Source organism: Podarcis vaucheri (assembly GCF_965113315.1).
Source record: "Podarcis vaucheri genome assembly, chromosome: 17".
Taxonomy (NCBI): domain Eukaryota; kingdom Metazoa; phylum Chordata; class Lepidosauria; order Squamata; family Lacertidae; genus Podarcis; species Podarcis vaucheri.
The window spans coordinates 31,936,249-31,957,522 of NC_138755.1; the positions used below are offsets into that span (position 1 = coordinate 31,936,249).

The 21,274-nt window shown below is 43.9% G+C and overlaps 1 protein-coding gene across 4 annotated transcripts in view; it reads left to right on the plus strand.

Moving 5' to 3' along the window:
• RNF170 (ring finger protein 170) overlaps positions 1 to 19,426 on the plus strand; it is a 33,135-nt gene extending 13,709 nt beyond the window's left edge. For 2 of the 4 annotated variants that reach the window (XM_082205178.1, XM_082205179.1), the window contains exons 4-9: positions 206 to 281; positions 2,324 to 2,432; positions 3,043 to 3,116; positions 4,223 to 4,327; positions 13,332 to 13,436; positions 15,075 to 19,426. In XM_082205178.1, the coding sequence (XP_082061304.1) occupies positions 206 to 281; positions 2,324 to 2,432; positions 3,043 to 3,116; positions 4,223 to 4,327; positions 13,332 to 13,436; positions 15,075 to 15,344 (739 nt within the window). In that variant the 3' untranslated portion in view covers positions 15,345 to 19,426. The remainder of the gene's footprint in view (positions 1 to 205; positions 282 to 2,323; positions 2,433 to 3,042; positions 3,117 to 4,222; positions 4,328 to 13,331; positions 13,437 to 15,074) is intronic. The other 2 variants (XM_082205180.1, XM_082205181.1) reach the window with 2 other exon arrangements.
• Positions 19,427 to 21,274: the final 1,848 nt, after the last annotated feature.

Genomic DNA, 21,274 nt, shown 5'->3' on the forward strand with positions numbered 1-21,274 from the left:
TTACCCTTACTCTCTGGGACAGGGGGAAGGAATTTTGCGCTGAAGTTTGGATCAAGTCACTTACTACTGCATAAAATGCCATTGTCCTGCAGTTAATTGGAGCATCTTAGAATTATGAACATGCTAGATGAATTCCATTGTGTATAGCTCTGATTTTGAAGTGTTTTGTTAGCATTGTATTATGCACTGTATTTTCTCTTAACAGAAATGCCCACCCAGCTATTCATCCAGAAAACCAAGAGCTAGTGAGAGCAATTAGACAACAAATACAATCAGAACAGGTATAATGCTAACTGCTCTTCCTTGCATAAATTGCATTTGGTGCCAATTCTCAGATAATTTCTCATGTGATGACCAGGAGGTAGAATCTGAACCTCATGGATTTTGTGCTCCTTTAGAGCCAAATCTGGTTATAATACACGGATGCTAGAGAATAGAATTCATGTCTCATGAACCTTTTGTAATAGCTGGAGACTATTCCCTCTGTTTCCCAAGTTCAAGGATGGGTGCTGTGACTTATGTAAAGAAAATGGCATAGCATATGCACAAGAAGGAAGCATTGGCATGCTTGAGGCAACACTGAGAGTGACAGAGGTACACATTTAAAAGAAAAGAAACATTTGGGGGTTGGAGGAAGCCCAAAAGAGGGGGGAAAGATTGACTCTGTATGTGTGCAGTCCCAGGAGGGAATGGTGCTAAGGAAGGAGCAAAATAAATACACAGACACAACCATCCCTCAGTTGAGAAGACTTCCCCATTCTCAGCAGGCTCCTTGCCTGAGAATGGGGAGCTTTAAAGTTGCAGGTGGGGCCAGCTGACAGTCTGCAACTTCAAAGGCTCCTTCAAATGAGTTAGAACAGATAATCATGCCTCCTGTGTGGTGGTGTAGGCAGCAAATAAAGTCTACTTCATAGCCTCCGTCACATCCCAAAGTAGCCACTTGGTAGAACTCTTCATTCTACGGCCATACTACCCTGAACATGCCTGCTCTTGAAAGCTAAGCAGCTTCAGGCCTGGTTAGTAATTGGATGGGAGACCACCTGGGAATACTGGGTGCCGTAGGCCTTTGCCTCCTTTGTGGGACGTGGGTGATGCTGTGGTCTAAACCACAGAGCCTCTTGGGCTTGCCGATCAGGTCAGCAATTCAAATCCCCACGACGGGGTGAGCTCCCATTGCTCGGTCCCAGCTCCTGCCAACCTAGCAGTTCAAAAGCACACCCAAAAAGTGCAAGTAGATAAATACCGTATTTTTAGCTCTGTAAGATGCACCAGACCACAAGATGCACCTAGTTTTTGGAGGAGGAAAACAAGAAGAAAACTATTCTGAATCTCAGAAGCCAGAACAGCAAGAGGGATTGCTGCACAGTGAAAGCAGCAATCCCTCTTGCTGTTCTGGCTTCTGGGATAGCTGTGCAGCCTGCATTCGTTCCATAAGACGCACACACATTTCCCCTTACTTTTTAGGAGGGAAAAAGTGAGTCTTATAGAGCAAAAAATACGGTAGGTACTGCTCCGGTGGGGAGGTAAACTGCGTTTCCATGCGCTGCTCTGGTTTCAGTGTTCCATTGCACCAGAAGTGGCTTAGTCATGCTGGCCATATGACCGGGAAAAACTGTCTGCAGACGCCGGCTCCCTCGGCCTGTAAAGCAAGATGAGCATCGCAACCCCAGAGTTGTCTGCGACTGGACTTAACTGTCAGGCGTCCTTTACCTTTACCTTTTAGAACTCTTCAGCGAGTGGTCCATGGTCTGATGAAACCAGCTTCAGTACACACAGACTTGAACCTTCTGGGAATGTGCTATGACTCTTTTGCTAGGCACTTTGAGGACAAAATCACCAACCTTTATGGTGTTGTTAATGTGGCCTTTCCTCGTATCATCCTGCTTGAACCCTTAGGCCAGAAAGTTTATTTAATGAGTACCCAGGGAAGAACTTTGTGTGGTGGCACCCGTACTTTGGAATCCACACCCAACAATTGGTTCTTTTAGGCAAATCCTTAAAACTTTTTTTAATCCAACAAGGCCTTTTCAGGGTACATTGTTAGATAGTTTTCTCATTGGTTTTACAGATTAAGTTAATATATTCTCATTGCTTTAATTAACTTAGTGTTTCGTTTTTACTTTTTTAGACTCTGTAGGCTAACAAGTTGGGTTTCTGCCCTTCATTTTCTACTGTATGATTGTTCTTATGTGAGAATAAAGTCAGGAAAATATACTTGTGAGAAACACTTTCTTCAGATCTTGCAATAAGGATTAGTTTGCTGTTTCTGGCAGGTACAGCGATTTGCTCTGCTTGAACAGGTGACACTTCTTATTTCTTCCAGCAGAATGTACTTGAAGACAGACAACGTTTCTATACTGATATGTCATGCCCAGTGTGTTTACAACAGGCTACATTTCCCATTGAAACAAACTGTGGACATCTTTTTTGTGGTAAGCAAAATACGTTTTTGCGTCACTTATTGCACTCTGTTATGCTGGTAAGATGTGTTAAGTAAATGCTGTACAGAAAAAGGTGCTTTTGAAAATGTGGGTTAGTTTTACAGCAGCATGGAATTCCCCTTTGATTGTTTTCATTCAGCTGACTGTGTTAGATACTAGTTGTTTCTAACAGGTATTTAAACTATGTCCAAAAATGTAAAAATGATAATTGCTATAGCAAATATATTAAATTACTGCCCATTTTTATTCCTGTCCCACTTCATATATATTTTATGTCTATTTGTGTAAGAGGCTCACAGCAACTCATAATACCAGTTTCATAAGAAAGGTTAGGCATCATTGGCATTTAAAGCTGGCAACCGCTTAAAAATGTAGATTGACACCTATTTCAATATTGTTTGTAAAGATTTCTTAAGATACTGATTTGCACAGATGATTTAATGTGTTATGGAGAAAATAGTCCTTTCACCCCACAAAATGACACTGTTGCATCAGCTTATCATTTGGATCAGCTCATCATTTTTGAGTGTTTGTTGAAATAGCAACTTCTATTTGGGATACTGTCAGTTTAAGAAAAGAGTAATGGTATTATTTTATCTAGGTTCCTGCATTATTGCATACTGGAGGTGTGGTCCATGGGGAGGTGCAATACATTGCCCTATCTGCAGGCAAACGGTAATAAGCTGATATTCAAAATTCTGATGTTAACTTTTGGTAACTTTCCCTTCAAAGTTTTTACATGTTTATGTTTCAGGAATATACAGAATACCATTGATACCTGAGTAGAATAGCATTTGCTTTCGAATCTAATGGCTAGGCATCATTTTAGATTATGAATCCCAGAGCAGTATCTACGTTAATCTTTGTAGCAAAGCCAACTAATAATCCCATAGCACCTGCATATTTAAAAAATAAATAAAGACATTTATTTCAAAAATCTCTTAAGTGGGGAGGATAGTGATGTCATCATCAATTACAGAACAACCTACTGCTCTGTCCCAGCTCACAAAATAATAGCAACATGCTGCCATCTATATGTTTTCTCATGTGCTCAAAGTGAGTGGTTCTTATGGGATATGCCTCATAGCAAACACTAGACCGAAAAAGGAAACTCCTGGATTTCTTCCTCCCTGATAATTCCTGTTTCAGAGACAACATCATGACAGCTAAGCATCTTAAAGGGAGTAAAGCAGACACAGTGGAACAAGATGAAACAGATGCCATGGCAAGCTTAGTTTCATAGATTTGTGAAGAACTAGCATAAGATTGGTCTAAAGTTCTTCTATCTCTAAGGGAAGATATCTCTAAACTGACAAAAAGTACAGCTGAAACTAAGGGCAAGTGACATGATCAGGGTGTGTGTGTAGTCTTGGTAACATAGTTTCATATGTAGATAATAGTTCAATGTTTAAGTCTCTCCCCTGCAACCATTCAAACCAATCTTATGGACTGAATTTCCTGTTTGCTTTGGGTTGTGGATAATTCTACTGTAATATCATGGACAAATTTGGCAGGTGGTTCACAGCCAAACATCCTGGTTTTCAGAACTTGCAGATTTGTTTGAGCTCAACAGTAACTTTAATCTCTGTGGTTATAAGAAGATAACTACAACTGCACCCATCTTAGTGCTTGGATTTTGCTTTTATGCTTCAACACATCATTAGTTGGCTTTAAAAAAAAAAAACCCACACATTACATTCTGTAACCTTTTAAAAGTACGGTATAAGAAAGGAAACAATCCATGTAAAATTATTAAGTAACTGATTTTCTATTGTGTTCAGGTAATTTTATTTTTACCTCTCTTCAGTGAGGGGCGAGAGGATGCAGTGCAGGTGCCTCAGGATGTCAGTGATTACAACAGGAGATTCTCAGGACAGCCAAGATCGGTATGTGTAGGGACAGAGTCAGGAAGACCAGGGACCCACAGTTTCACCCATCTGTTGCATCCAGCTTTCCTGCCAGCCTAGCCTTGGGAACTGAAGAGGGAGCTGAGGATTCTCCTTCCATTTAGTGTACCTCTGAAATCCACAAGGACGGTCCCCTCCCCAGCTGCAAGATTGAAAGAAGGACTGGGCTTCTGAGGTACCTGTGGCGCTCCAGAAGCAAAGCAGGATAAGGACATGTCTTAACCTTCCTCTTTGGCTATCAACAGCGCAGCCAGGATTTGTAGTTTTGCAGCTGTGGCTCTGAGAAAAGCCCAGGCTGTGTAATCTAATTCTAAGGCACAATTCTCACCCCTTCCCAAGCCCCAAGCTTGAATTTGGGTTGAGGAGTCAGGAATTGTCTGACTTGGCACTGTGTTACAGAGATGGAGGAAGAAGCCCCCACCCTTTGTGGGGAGGGGACTAGAAACAACATCTTTTGGTTGGCCAGCAAAGCCAGCCAAATTTGAGAACCCGAAAATTTGAGAACTCTCTTGGATGGAAGTTGTGGGTGTGTCCAAGGCACAATGAGCTCCTGTCTGTTCAGGAACAAGTTTGTTTCCTTGAGGCCAAGGCGGCATATCTAGAAAAGCTTAGAGAGGAAGAGAGAGTGGTGGATGAGGCCCTCAGGGACATTATAGCTCTGTTCCACTTCCACAGTGATAGCTCCAGGGAGAGTGAGGGTCTTGATGTAGTAGGTATAACAGAATCATGGTGGAGTGGAGAGAACCAGTGGGACACATTATCTCTGGATATAAACACCATAGGAAAGATGTACTGGAGATGGTGCTGCTCTGTACATCAAAGAGAGCATTGAGTCCAGCAAGCTAAAGGGGGTGGACACCTCCACAGAATCATTGTCGAAAAGCAATTTAGTACTAGAGATGTGCTATTGTCCCCTTGATCAAAACGCTCAGGGAGATCAGGAGATAAAAAATGAAACCAAGAAAGCATCCCAAGGGGGAAATGTTGGGTGACTTCAATTCTCTCACATAGACTTGCTACATTTGTGTTCGAGTCACAACAAATAGGTAAAATTTCTAGATACTCTAAATGATTGTTCCTTAAAACAGTTGGTCATGGAACCAACCAGAGGGGTGGTGACCCTGGACTTGAATGGCACCCAGGAATTCTAGTGTCTGGACTAACTTTTGCAGGAGAGTCAGAGGAACTGAGGCAGATAGCAGGGACACTAGATGAAGTTCTAGGCCTAATACAGTGGTACCTTGGTTCTCAAACGCCTTGGTACTCAAACAACTTGGAACCCAAACATTGCAAACCCGGAAGTAAGTGTTCTGGTTTGCGAACTTTTAAGAAACCGAACGTGCTCCATTTTGAACGTTACGCTTCCAATTTGAGTGTTACGCTTCTGTTTTGAGTGTTATGCTGAGGACTGTCTGTTTTTGATATTTATTTTGCATTTTTTATTTGCGGATTTTTGTTTTTGTGACACTTGAAAAATACTAGTTAAGGGGGGAAAATAACCAAGCATGTGTTGAACAAAACATTCCTGCATTGCAGGGAGTTGGACTATATGATCCTTGTGGTCCCTTCCAACTCTACAATTCTATGATTCTGTGTATATAGAAGAACAAACCTTGCTGAAGCAGAACCAGCATGGCTTCTGCTAGGGGAAGTCCTAACTTACAAACATATCTGAGTTATTTGAGAAAGTCAACAAGCATATTGATAGAGGTGATCCAGTTGATATCGTGCACTTGGACTTTTGAAAAGCTTTTGAAAAGGTCCCTTGCCAAAGACCCCTTAGTAAGCTTAGCAGTCATAGAATAAGAGGAGAGGTCCTCTTGTAGAACAGAAATAGATTAAGTAGCAGGAAGCAGAGAGTAGCAATAAATGGACAGTTCTCTGAATGGAGGGATGTAGAAAGTGGAGACACCCAAGGATCAGTATTGGGACCTGTGCTTTCTAACTTCTTCATCAAGAGTTAGGACTGAACAGTGAGAGGGCCAAGTTTGCTGATGATACTAAATTGTTCAAAGCTGTTAAAAAGAGGTTGTAAAGAGCTCCAAAATGATCTCTCCCAACTTAGTGAATGTGTGGTAAAATGGCAAATGCAATTCAAGTGCAAAGTGTTGCAATGTTGGGGCAAAAAAATATTAATTTCACATATATGCTCATAGGGTCTGAACTGGCAGTGTCTGACTAGGAATGAGATCTGGGGGCTGTAATAGATAGTTCTATGGAGATGTGCAACAACTGAAAAGGGCAAATTCTATGCTAGGGATCATGAGAAAGGAATTGAACACAAAACTGCCAATAGCATAATGCCATTGTACGAATCTATTGTGTGAGTACATTTGGAATACTATGTGCTTCTGGTCCCCGCATCTCAAAAAGGGTATTCTCATTTGGGCCAAATCTGTGCCATTTGCATTTGAGTTTCCCTATTGTGTTTATTAGGCCTTCATTGAGCCTGCTGGGTTCCCTAGTGCCATTCCCATTCCTTGCACGGCAACACTAACATTCCCCCACCTCCATCTATCTGTGTAAAATTAAGCAAGTGTAAGTTGTTGGCCTAGGCATAGTGATGTCTTGTGAAATCTGTTACGTATTATATGCCTGTTAACCATATTTATATTCTACATAGAATTTAATACTATATGTTCTTACATAGTCTTGCATTTCTGTAATAATTAAAAACCCTGATTCCCACTGCATGGGGATTCAGTGGCCTGATGCTAGTCCCCCTTGTAATCAAAATTAGAGGCAAAGTTCCCATGGCAGAATACAGCTCTAGGCTCAAGTTCTTGGGAAATCATGTGTCAGGGAACTGACATCGGAGGAAAGGGAAGTGGTAGGGCTCCCAGAGACTGGGAGAGAGTCAACAGCTAAAGCAGGGACCAGTAGGGGGAGCGCGGGGTCTCTGGAGGAGGATCTCAGTAATGCTGAGAGAGACGCAGCAGCCCAGGCAGGAAGCAGAAGGGGAGAGAAAGGGGTGAGAGACACTTCGAGCGAAAATAGCGGGGAGGTGTCAGAAGCAACTGCAGGGAGACCTATGCTTCGCCGGAAGCTGTCACGTCGTGAGTCCAGGAAACGCGTTTCCGTTAAGGAACTTCTTTGCTGGAAGCGCTTCCGCAGACAGCCACTGTCGGACTCTACAAGTGACTAGAGCAGACATGTCTGAGGAGCTCTGTCACACACAGAGGTTTGTGGGGTCGCACAAACTCTGAAGGGGCACTATTTTAAGCACAAGCAGCTAATCATCCCCTGACAGCAGTCCGACAGTCTCTGTACGCTGCCTGTGCAGGAGAAGGCATCATGAGCGACCCAGCAGGAGCCGGAGCCGCAGGGGGTGGAGCTGGTCCAAGCTTGGAAGACAGATACCGAGCATTGGAGGTCCAACTTGCGCTGCAGACGGCGAGGCTCGAGGAGAGGAGGGCTCAAGATGCAGACAAGAAGGGGAGAACCACTCAGTTCCCCAGAAAGGTACCAGGATTAGTGCAGAAGTTTGGGGGGGACCCCAAGGATTACCATGCCTTTAGGACTGAAATGCAATATGCCCTGAATGTGCAGTTTGATGAGTTCCCTGATGAGGAATCCCGAGTTGCTTTCGTAATTGGGCATCTTGAGAAGGGGGCGCGAGATTGGGTTCGACCCCTGATGGCAACGCACAACGATATCCTGAAGGACACTATGAAATTCTTTCGTGCAATGGATATCATGTTCTCCAGCGATATTGAGGAGGGGGTAGTGCGCAGACAGCTAATGGCTTGCAAGCAGGGAAGCAGATCTGTCCGTGAGTACTGGACTGAATTTACCATGCTGATTCACAGATTGGGGTGGGATTTATCGGCAGCACCCATTCAGATGCTATTTGAAGAAGGTCTTTCTTCAGCTGTGAAAGACGAGCTGGCCAGGAGCCCCAGGGCGGTGTCTATGGATCAGCTGACCAAATCTGCGCTGACCATTGGAGCGCGCCAGGAGGCAAGAGCCTTGGAGAGGCGGGAAGGGAGAGGGGAACGTTGGAAGGAGTTACGCATTCCAGACATTCCTGAGCCAGCTTTCCCGCCGGCAGAGCCGATGGAAATCGGAACAGCCCGCGCGCGCGCAGTTTCAAAGCCCAGTGAGGGGGCGAAGAAGGAGGGAAAGGGACCCCGGAAATGCTATCTCTGCCAACAGCCAGGCCACTTTGCCAGAGTCTGCCCCCAGAGGAAGGAATGGCAAGGGATGGTGGGAACTGTTGAGGGGGAAGAGCAGGGAGAAACGGAGCAGGTAAAAGCCAACGCCTGGTTGCCAGCAGGGCACTGCAGCCAGGCCAAAGAGCAGTGAAAGTGCCCCTTTCCCAAGTGCCAGTGCCAGAAGCTCCTCGACCTGCTCTAGTGATTGAAGTGTCGCTAGAGTTGCAAAATGGACACCCCCTAAAAATAAAGGCGCTGTTGGACTCAGGCAGCTCCTGCAATTTCATGAGCAAGGAGTTTGCGGCTGAACACCAGATACAGACTATCCCCTTAAGCAACCCCCTGCAGGTGACCACGATCGATGGCAGAGAACTGTTGGGAGGAGGCGTCAGCTTGCAGACCATCCCAATGATAATGAGGGTGGCAAGGCACACAGAACTGATAGCGTTTAATGTGGCCACCTTGGGAGGCGCTCCCATTATTTTGGGAATGAGCTGGCTAGCCCTACATGATCCGCTGGTGGGCTGGCATCAAAGAGTGGTTTCCTTCGGTTCCGCACATTGCTTAGAACACTGCAGGGGGGAAAAGGGGTCAGCAGGGGCCCAAGCCACCCTAGCAGGGACGGAAGTGATGGAGAAGGGGAAGGTGCCATCACAGTATGCTGATCTCAGCGACGTGTTCAGCGAGAAGGAAGCTGACCAACTACCCCCGCATAGGCCCTTTGATTGCCAGATCAATTTACTCCCTGGAGCACAGCTTCCTGTAGGCAGGTTGTATGCCATGTCAGACAGGGAGATGCAGGAGTTGCGAGCGTTCATTGACAAGAACCTGAAGAGAGGCTTCATCAGAGAGTCCAAGGCAGCGGGGGGTAGCCCAGTGTTTTTTGTGGATAAAAAGAACACGGACAAGCCGAGACTGGTATGTGACTTTCGGGCCCTAAATGCAGTGACAGAGCCGGTGGCTTTTCCTATGCCCAGGATTGATGATATTTTGACCAGGGTGCGAAAAGGAAAGATTTTTACAAAGCTGGACCTAAGGGGGGCGTACAACCTGATACGTATAAGGAAAGGGGATGAATGGAAGACCACCATGTTCACCCCTTTGGGGGCATTTGAATATCTCGTTATGCCTTTTGGATTACAAGCAGGCTCCGCGTGTTTTCAAGCCTTTATGAACCATGTACTGGGGCCTTTGCTCTACAAGAATTGCGTGGCCTTCTTAGATGACGTGTTGGTGTATTCGGAGAATGAGGAGCAACATGTGAGAGACGTCAGAGAAGTGTTGAGCAGGCTGCAAGCCAACAGACTGTGGGTGAAACTGGAGAAGTGTCAGTTTCATACCAAGGAGGTGGAATTCCTGGGGTACCGCTTGTCAGACAAGGGGTTGGCCATGGACCCCGGCAAGGTTCAAGCGGTGCTGGAATGGAAAACCCCCAAGACTAAGAAGGATGTGCAGAGGTTCCTAGGGTTTGGAAACTTTTATCGTAAGTTCATCCGAAACTTCGCTCACCTGACGGCGCCCATCACGGACTGTCTCAGCAGCAAAAAGAAGTTTGTTTGGACGGGGGAGGCGGAGCGAGCGTTTGAGGAACTGAAAAAGGCCTTCGCCTCTGACGAACAACTTCTACATGTGGATTTACAAAAAAAGCTGAGGGTCGAAACAGACGCTTCTGACAGAGCCATAGGGGCGGTGCTTCTTCTGCAGCCAGGGAAGGAGGGGTCCGAGTGGCGACCGTGTGCCTTCTTTTCGCGAAAGCTGAACAAATCTGAGAGAAACTACACGGTGTATGACCGGGAACTTCTTGCGATTTATGAGGCCTTCCGGAGATGGAGGCACCTACTAATTGGTGCACAACAGAAGGTGCAAGTACGCACGGACCATAAGAATCTAGAGTATTGGAGAACTGCGCGAGTGCTCAACCAACGGCAGTTGAGATGGGCCCAGGAGTTCTCCAAATTTAACTTTGAGATTTGTTACGTACCAGGCCAGGAGAACGTTAGGGCGGACGCTCTATCACGCAAACCTGAATATTTGGAGGGAGAGGGTGCACCCGAAGAGACCCATGTCATTCCCGAGGATCGCTGGGTGTGTGGGGCGGCACTGGTGGGGCTAAGGGAACTGATAGAGGGAACGGTGCAGGATGAATATGCCCAGGACAAACTCAGGGGTCTCAGGAGGGAGGGAGACAAACCCGGGGGTTTTGAGGAGAGAAACGGGGCGTTGTACTACAAGGGAGCGTTATACGTACCTGAAGGAGAATTGAGGGAAAAGGTACTCAAGCAACTGCACGATAGCCCCACAGCAGGGCATTTTGGGCAACACAAAACCATGTGGCTGGTTACCAGGGAATTCTGGTGGCCCAAGGTCAGGGAAGATGTGCGGGAGTATGTGAGAGGGTGTGACCGATGTCAACGAGCCAAGGGGGAGAGGCGGGCACCGGCAGGTTTATTAGAACCACTACCCACGCCGGAAAGACCATGGGAGGCAGTGGCAATAGATTTTATGACTGATCTGCCCAGGTCCAAAGGGAAGACAGCCATTATGGTTGTGGTAGACCTGTTAACCAAGATGGCCCACTTTATAGCCTGCTCACATGCGGTCACAGCAGAAGAAACCGCTAAATTGTTTGTGGAAAATGTGTTTAGATTGCATGGTGCCCCCTTGAGGGTGGTTTCGGACCGAGGGAAACAATTTACTTCCAGGTTCTGGAGGAAGCTCATGAGCTTATTGCATGTAGAGGTGAATTTCTCAACTGCCCGTCATCCAGAAACCAACGGGCAGGCGGAAAGAGCTAATGGTGTCCTCCAGCAATATTTGAGGTGTTATGTGAATGACAGAGAGAATGATTGGGTGGAGAAGCTGGCGTTGGCAGAATTTGCCTATAACAATGCGGAGAACGTGTCCACGGGAATGAGCCCTTTTTTGGCCAATCACGGGTGTCATCCCCAAGCCTTCCCAGGGGGGGAGGGGGAGAACTGGAGCGTTCCAGCCGCAGAACAGTTCGTTGAAGAAATGGAAGCGATCCATCGCCAGCTCCAACTTAATTTAAACAGGGCGAAGGAGGAATATAAGAGGCAGGCAGACAAAACCAGAAGGGAAGGAGAAAGCATTAGGGTGGGGGACCAGGTGTGGTTGTCCACCCAAGGGTTACCATTTAAAGGAGGTTGTAAGAAGTTAAGACCCAAAAGACTGGGCCCATTTGAAGTCACGCAACAGGTCAACCCAGTGGCTTTCAGACTCCGGTTACCTAACCACATGAAGTTGCACCCAGTGTTCCACAGATAATTGCTGTCACCGTATATAGGGGACAGAGAGGGGAGGGTCAATAGGGGACCAGCTATGGAGGAAAAAGAACACAGCTACCATGTAGCGGAGATTCTCGATTCCAGGTGGAGGGGAGAGCAAGTAGAGTATTTGGTAATGTGGGAAGGGGAGCCGGAGTCGGAAAACACCTGGGTCAGGGCAGAGGATGTAGATGACGAGGTTTTGATTGAAACTTTTCATCAGAGATTCCCTCGGAAACCCCAGCCAGTGGCGAGGTTCCGGAGGGAATACTTCGCCACCACCGACGAAGAAGAAGAGTTGGAGGGGTTCGCTGATTCCGAGGTGGAGGAGGATTCAGCGAGTCGGAACGAAGACCGATGGAGGGAAATGTTCGAGACGTCGGAAGATGAAGAGGATTCTTTTAGGGGTTTCAGCTCCTCACCGCCCAGAGGAGAGAGTAGGGGCGGGGGAGAGGGGGGCCCTGGAGGGGAGGTGGATGTCAGGGAACTGACATCGGAGGAAAGGGAAGTGGTAGGGCTCCCAGAGACTGGGAGAGAGTCAACAGCTAAAGCAGGGACCAGTAGGGGGAGCGCGGGGTCTCTGGAGGAGGATCTCAGTAATGCTGAGAGAGACGCAGCAGCCCAGGCAGGAAGCAGAAGGGGAGAGAAAGGGGTGAGAGACACTTCGAGCGAAAATAGCGGGGAGGTGTCAGAAGCAACTGCAGGGAGACCTATGCTTCGCCGGAAGCTGTCACGTCGTGAGTCCAGGAAACGCGTTTCCGTTAAGGAACTTCTTTGCTGGAAGCGCTTCCGCAGACAGCCACTGTCGGACTCTACAAGTGACTAGAGCAGACATGTCTGAGGAGCTCTGTCACACACAGAGGTTTGTGGGGTCGCACAAACTCTGAAGGGGCACTATTTTAAGCACAAGCAGCTAATCATCCCCTGACATCATGCTTCTGTAATGATACATGTGTTTGTGTAATAATACATGTTTGTGTGTAATGTGATATGGGGCATGTGTAGTCTTGGTAACATTTTATGCGCAGGCAATAATTTAACACGTTTTAAAATCTCCTTTGTGCAGCCATCCAGATGAATATTTATAGTGAGATGCTATATTTATATTGTGGGCTGTTTCCTGTTTTGCTTCAGACTATGGATAATGCTACTCTAATCTATTGGACTCCTTTGCAAGTGCTTTGCACCTTGGTTTTCAGAACTGTCAAATTTCTCTGAGCTGTATGGTATGTGCAACGCCTGTAGTTGTAAGAGACACCTAGTAAGAATATTTACAGTCACATATTTTGTTCTTATGCTAGAGCACGTCATTTGTTAGGGTATGGCTTTTCTGTAACCTTTTAAAATTTGGGTGGGGAACCTGTGGCTTTTCAGCTCCGATCGTTCCTGAGCAGTGGCCATGGAGGGAGCGGTGGATGGAAGTTGAGAATCCAACAACATTTGGAGGGCCAACAGATTCGTCACCCCTGTTTTAAAATCACTGCAGTGGAAAGGGGGGAAAGTTTGCATGCAGGTATTAAATGTTCAATTTTCTATTGTGTTCAGGTAACTTTATTTTTACCACTCTTCAATGAAGAACAAGACGATGCAGTGCAGGTTCTTCAGGCTGTCAACGATTACAACAGGAGATTCTCAGGACAGCCAAGATCGGTATGTGTGGGGATAGCGTCAGTGGGACCAGGGGTACAAATTCCATTTACCAGTAGCACACAACATTACAGAGCACTTGAGCACCTCTGAAGTGCAGTGCAAGCACAGGGGCCAGTCCCTGTCCTTCCCTAGCATTGAGGTTGGAAGGAGGAATGGGCTTGTTTGGCTATAGTGCTTTGAAGGTACTCAAGAGTATGGTTGCAGAAGGACAAGCCCTAGCCTTGTTCTTTAGCTCTGGAGAGAAAGGCCTGGGTTTGTGGTTTTGCAACTGGGCTTCAGAGACAGTCCAGTTGTCCTTCCAGCCTTGGAGATGGCTGTTTGTGGACGTTTGTGCTAGAGTTAGTCCCCACTTCATCCTTTTCTAGCTCCAAGGTGGAGAGGAGCACTGGGGCTGTTTCTATAATGCACTGTGTAGTGTAATTCTAGGAACAATCTTCCCCGCCCCCTTTCCTAGCCATAAGCTTGCATTTGCGGTGAGGGATTCTCTTTGCATTTGTACTGTGTTGCAGAGATGAAGGAAGTAGACAATGACCTTTGTGGTGAGGGATCCAGAAACTACATTTTTTTTTGTCAGCCAGCAAAACCAGCCAGATTTGTGGCCCCCACCCAAGACAAATAATAATCGCTGTTGATGTGGTGAATTTTTGGGAATAAAATAAGGGATTTAATTGAGAAATACCAGCTTTAGAGGCCCCAGGCATGGAGAGTTCTCCGCTTTTGTATGTCTTTAGAGACTCAGCAAGCTTTGTCAGAAAAGAGTTTATGCTATCTAGCAGTTAAGAGAGGGAGCTGTAAGCCTAAAGCAGGGGTAGGCAACCTAAGGCCCATGGGCCACAAGCGGCCCATGGGGGGTTGTTTAACCAGCCCACGAGCCACCCCCAAACCAAGCCATCTGCTTGGTGAGTCCCCACGTGCTGTGCTAAACAGGCACAGCATGGTGCAGGGACTTGCTTCCACGGCGCCAGAAATCGCGTCTGCTCAGACACAAGACGCCGGAATTTTTTTTTGGGGGGGCGCTCAGGCACACACGTGATCTGGCCCATGGAGGGATTCCGCTGGAGTGAACCGGCCCAGGCGAGGTAAACCTTGCCAACCCCTGGCCTAAAGGCTCCTTGTTGAAATCTTGCCCCAACCCATTAGCGATGCTTTGGCAAGCCACACTCTCTCACGCTCCCCCTCTGCAATCTATTATGATTAATAATATTGGTCTGCCTTCTGGGTTCTTTTGGGTATGGGTAAGGATTGTTGAGATATAAAGCATTCTAACACTTAGAGAAAGTGATGTTTCAATATTGAGTCTTATTCAAGCATGTTTTGTATTGAATGTAAAACCTTGAACAATATTTTGTTTTTCCCATGTGTTTGTTTAATCTTGTACTTGGTATAAAAAAACCCTGATCCAAGATGCTGTTTATATTCAGAGTCCTTATGAATGAGAATATAGATCTTTAAGAGGGAGATACTGAGGGAAAGGGTCATGGACACAGTCCAAGAAGGAATTACACTATCATGCTTTTTCACCAATATTACAATTTGTGTAAATGCACGTGAACTTGTAATATATGTGTCAAAAGTCCCTGAGATAAATGTACCATGTATAACATTTACCAAAAATTGGTCTTTCTACATTTTGTTTAGATTATGGAGAGGATTATGGATCTGCCCACGTTATTGCGCCATGCGTTCAGAGAAATGTTTTCCGTTGGCGGTCTCTTCTGGATGTTCCGCATCCGAATATTCCTCTGCCTCATGGGAGCTTTGTTGTACCTGGCATCCCCCCTGGATTTTCTCCCCGAAGCCCTGTTTGGAATTTTGGGGTTTTTAGATGATTTCTTTGTGGTGTTTCTGCTACTCATCTATATATCTATAATGTACCGAGAGGTTGTAACACAGAGACTGAACAGATGAAGGTGGATGTCAGTGACCAACATTCAGGAGCACTAAGGGGGGTGCTTAACTAAATGAGCCACTATGAAATAATCATCTTGACACATTTTCAGTTTCTGCTATTAAATAGCTTCTAGCCAAACATCTTATGTAAGCATGAAAATTGTCATAATGGTGATAGTGAACTGGATTTTCAGTGTTTGTTATATAAAAGAGATCTGATTCAATATGTAATATACTGCTTACATATGTTTACAGTGGATGAGTAATTGTACGTTATTCAAGGTACCACCAATTATAAGGGAATTTCTTTTTGAATGTTTAACAACAACAAAAAGTATTCGGTTTAGCTGGACATGTATTTAAGGCACTACTCAATGTACAGTTTTTTTATTCAATGTACAGTTTCAAAGACTGCTTAATGTCTCATTGCGGGTGCTGAAGTGGGAGGGAATTGTTGGTTTTTTAAATAACCTAGTTTAGCATCTCTGCCTATGCAGTAAGTGCTCAAGCTTGGGCAGCAGCATACTATTGCACAAACATTCTAAGTACAGTATTGCTTTAGCTGCAATTACATACATCTCTCCGTATAACATTTGTACCTTGCAATGTACACTTGTCCATGCCATGATTAATGATGGTATGTGTTACAGATAATTGCTATTTACATTGCAGGTTCAACATGATGGTTTGGATAAAATAGAAGACAGCCCATCTCAAGAGGGGAATATATAGTATAGTATAATGTAATCTTAACCAAACCTTTGAACTTGAATCAAAACTAGGCTCCCTGATCATGTGAAATGCTAAGTGCTAGTGATTAGCTGAAATCTAAAACTGAATGTTATACTTGAAATAACTTCTCGTAATGGGGACTATCACTGTCTAGTAGATATAATTACATGTGTGCTTGCTTAGAAGTAATCCTTATTAAACTCACTGGGACTTGCTTCCAATTAAGCATGCATAGAATTGGGGTGCACACCTTCTAAGCTTGCACCACATGGTGTCCATGAAATGCTATGAAACACCTTGTTTGAGATGCTTACCCTCCATCAAATTTAAATGGTTCTTGAGGCAGGAGAGAAGTGTTGAACAGGTGCAAAAGCACTCTTGATGCTATTGCACTTGGGCATGCACTGATCTGTGAACCACTTGCCCCCTTACGTCTTGGACATACAAAGAACTTTGGCACTGGTGCTTTGAACAGCCCAGGAAGAGGAGAGATAGCATCCTTTTATTTATATACCTATGTACAAGATTTACAAAACACCCCCCAAAATGCACAGATTAGATGCAGGGACTTGAGGCCACTGTGCCTGGAATGCTCCTTATCACGAAGTCACAGCCTTGTTTGGCCAGTTCCTGCCTCAAATAGTCATCGGGAAGAGAGCGTTTTGGCATCACTAGAGACAGAGCTCCTTAAGAGAGAAAGATATGGCATCTTCTGGAGCAGCCTATGGGATCTCACCTGACTCCTCTCCAGTATGAATTTTCTACACTATGGTGAAGGTTTACAGCAACACTAATATTAACTATAGTTAATATCAATCAAGGTTTTATTTTAAGCAGCTTCACTCTCTGTTTTTTTCATACTGGCAAAACCTGGCTGGTGTTAAGCATGATTGAAGTCAGTACCAATGCAACTCAGCCATAGCAGGGAAATTCATGCCAGAGGAGAGGAATGTGAGACACCACAATCTACTCCAGATCATATAACCATGGTTAAGGGAGTGAGAGCATTCTGCGCACTAGTCCTTTGACACTTTGCTTTGTTTAAGGCAGTAACTCCTTCAATTTGATGAAATCCTTGCCAAAGAAAACTCATCCCTCACTTACTTAACTGTACTTTTTTCTATTAAAGTCCCTAAGTACTTGAAAATATATTTGATCCCCTTGTATTCCAGACAAGAGCATATTTTGAAATATTTGTATTGTCCATGCATCCATTTCCTTTTCCTTGCATGGTATCTGAGTGACATTGTAAGCATATGAACATGTATCAAAATATAAGAAAAGTGCATTGAAATACTAACTTTTGTAGAGTGGGGAGGTTTCTCTCTAGTCTCAGTTTAAGAATCTGTGCATGAACAAGGCAAAGGTTCTCTTAAAATACAAAGGCGATTTCATTCTCACAAATGTTAATTGTTTCCATGAACTTAGTCTTAAATCTGCAAAATCATGGCTGGGGAAAATGTTTGAATGTATTAATTCTGTCTCGAGATTTACATTTGGTTTGTTCTATCTCTACTTGACATGAATGTTAAAAACAAGGGAAGGAAAGAGAGCGAGTTTAAAAAGAGAAAACACCTCCCATCAGTTTTACTGTTTTTAAAGGCTGCCTCTAGTTCCTTTCAATACTTCTGCTTACTCTTGTCATCACTAGTATGTGATAGTGATGTGTCGCCTACCTCGGGTATGATGCCAGCCTGGTGCACTAAACAAATATTCCTTTATTTTTGGTAACCCAAACTCTATGTAGAAGTTGGGGGAGAACGTATGAAAGCACTACTGCGCGTCAAGAAGTGTAGAGCCTAAAATAAAGTATATAAGAATATAAGTGGGCTGTTTCAGTCTTTGATGTTCCTCTAAAACATCCAAAAACAGTTGCAAAAAGAGGTTGAGTCAAACCCTAGTACATATTGCCTTATTTATTTTCTGGTGGCTGAATAGTCTTCTTATGCAACCCATTTTCGCTTTGAACAAAAACAGATTTCAACTGATAACGGTAACCACAGAGTTGTTTAGTAGCCTTAATACCCTGTTTGCTACCTGCGCTGATAATTCTCTTTATTCAAGTCTGCATCATCAGTGCAAGTCCCTTTACGTAACTTTAGAATGTCTTCCAAGTGGCTTTTGTGTGCCTTCCTTGTCTGTCACTGGTGCTGATGTGAGAAGTGGGCTCGGTCCACATCACACCTTGTCACCTGTCACTGTTCAGCACTCGATTTCTGGAATCTCTGCAATCATTCTTGCAACTCAAAAAAATAATACAAATATTTTTGTTAGCTATCCCTGTTCGCAGTGCTGATACTATGCACAGCCTTAGTTATTGGAGCCTTATGCCTCCTCACCCATGCTCTTCTTGCACCTGTTCCCTATAGGGTACCTTGTTTATTTTTCTGCTCAGTTGTTTTAGCGTCAAATGATAAGGCTATATTTCTTATTTTTAAAAACTGGAGAAATCAACATTTTATATTCTCAGTATATAATTTTAATATGGAATCAGTCATATGATCTCTGCATAATCTCAAACACATACTGTCGCTGCCAACACAAAACTGTGGAGGATAACAGGAAATTTTTATTTCCTATTGTGCATTCTTCTGCATTGCTCTAGAGACGATTTTCTTCCAAAAGGAAATCTGCTTCCTAATCCTTGATGGGTAATGTTTGATGTGAGGCATGAACGAACTAATGCTATTTTACAGGAATCATTGCCCTTTTTGCCTGCATATTTTAATATGTCCCTCTGAATCATATCTGGGGACCTACATAGCAATTTCATTCATTCCTAGTAGTAATAAAAATCCATTAATTTGGGGAGAATATTTCAGCTCAAAAGCCACATGCAGTATTACAATCAGATAAGAGAGCTTTTCTGTTTTATTGCAAGGCACTTCTCATTCAGAGGAAAAGATGGATTTTTCCAGTATTAGCTTTAAACATTATCTGGAAGAATCACTAACCAGAAATCCTAAAGTTTAGGAATGAATCCTGTAGAAAATAAATGATTAAAGTAATAACTATAAAGATTTGGACAAGAGAAAAATACTCCAAACAGAAATCTTGTATCTCTTTTTCTTCCATTTCCCTGCTAATTAATGGTCTGTATTAATAAAGACACTAGTGGCTACACAATGCTTTTTGATGCATACACACTCAATTTCCCAAAACAACCTTAAGGCCACATACTGATTTATTTGCTGCAAGTACTATGTCAGTTGACTTTCATATGAGGAACAATTAATGACCAAAGTTGGTGTAAAAAGGCTGCCAGAGATCTATGCAGTTGTAGGCAGCATGCTACCATAGATGTTTTACACAAAATGTAAGCTGGCTCGTGTATTTACTGAAAATAAACCATGTTTGAAATAAGATAATTTTTTTGTCCATTTACTGCATTTCTGCATATTTGTAACACTATAATCTTATGCTTTATTCCTTGAAACATGTTTACAGACACAAAAAAGTTCTGCACTTTCTGCAGACACTTTTTTTCAAATACCTGCTCAGTCATGAAGCTCACTGAATGGTTTGAATCCATCAGTATCTCTCAGCACAACCAGGCCTCTTGCAAGGATAATGTTAGAAAACTCCAGCTACACTGCCCCATGCTCCTATTTTTTTTAAAAAAAAGTTTTTATTTATACTTTGACTTCCTTCCCCCTCTTTCTGTGGTTCCCTCAATTATTTTTTTTAATACTTTCTGCATATCCAAATTCATTTAATTTGCTCATTTAATTATCTACTTTAAATACATACTCTTCTAAAACTGTAGGTTATTACAATAATCCTGCTAATGTTTTTATCTGTTTGCAATTTATCTGTAAATATTCAGTAAATCATTTCCATTTTTTTATTTTAAAGAATTTGTTATCTTGATTTCTTATTCTTCTGGTGAGTTTCGCCATTTCTGCATATCACATAAGTTTTTGTATCCATTCTTCCTTTGCTCGGACTCTGCTTCTTTCCACTTTGGGGCAAGTAGCATTCCTGCTGCTGCTGTAGTAGCAGACATAAATAAATTTCTGTATAATTTAGGTAGTTCTGTCCCTATAATTCCCAAAAGAAAAGCTGCTGGGTTGTTGTTTATTTATAAAAGTTATTTTGAACATCCTTTTCAATTCATATCATTTCCCAGAGGCTCCTTGGAAGGGTGGATGAGATAAATAAAAGGATGTTATCAGAGTAAATTGAGGTAAGAAGCCCTTTAGGAGCCCACAGTGCTCCATGACAAATTAAAGCAAATCTAAATTTGCAGTGTACAAATTCCCCCATATGCTGCAGAGAAAAGCTGTGAGTCACTAAGGCTCACTAAGACCCAAATCCTAGAAAGGAACATTCCCCAACTCGACAGAAACTAAAATTTTTTTGGAATAACTTGGGTGACAATCTGGTTCTTCTCTTCTTCTTGGGGGAGGGGAAACACTGAATCCTTAATTATTATTTACAGCAGATTTCTTTTTGTCTGAAAATGAAATGTTTTATGCCTTCATAAGGAGATGATTTGTTTTTGCCTGGCGAACAGATGCTTAATTAGCGGCAGAGCAGGAGAGGGAAGATCAAAGCGGAGCAGGAATGCTAATGGAATGGCTCATTGCTGGCAGGTGACTAATGAGTAGTAGGGGGGTATATCAGGTGTTACTAATAGCTTGGCTCAGAAAGCTGTTGTGCTCCGCTCGAAACATATGCTGCGTTTCAGATAACAAATCTATTTCTCCCACTCTTCCCTGAAAATTTAGGCGGCAGTCAACAAATGGCTTGCGCTTCGGGGTTGCCAACTGACCAGCTGGCTCTTGTACCTTCAGTATGGGTCACTCTGCTGTGGTAAAGGGGTCTGCATGGGTGCAAAGGGGACTGACCCCAAAATCAGGACCCGAGCAATGTTTTTGCTCCAGTTTCTTCTTACAATGTCTCACTTGGGGCGGTAGAAGGGCACAAGCAGCCACTCATTGTTCAGGAATACTAAGCACTCATTCTAAAAGGGTTCCAAAACACCCTGCAGGAGTCCCAATCAACAAGTAGAAGACTTAAGGCAGGGGTCAGCAAACTTTTTCAACAGGGGGCCAGTCCACCTTCCTTCAGACCTTGTGGGGGGCTGGACTATATTTAGAAAAAATAAATAAATGAACGAATTCCTGTGGCCTACAAATAACCCAGAGATGCGTTTTAAATAAAAGGACACATTCTACTCATGTAAAAACACACTGATTCATGGACCGTCTGTG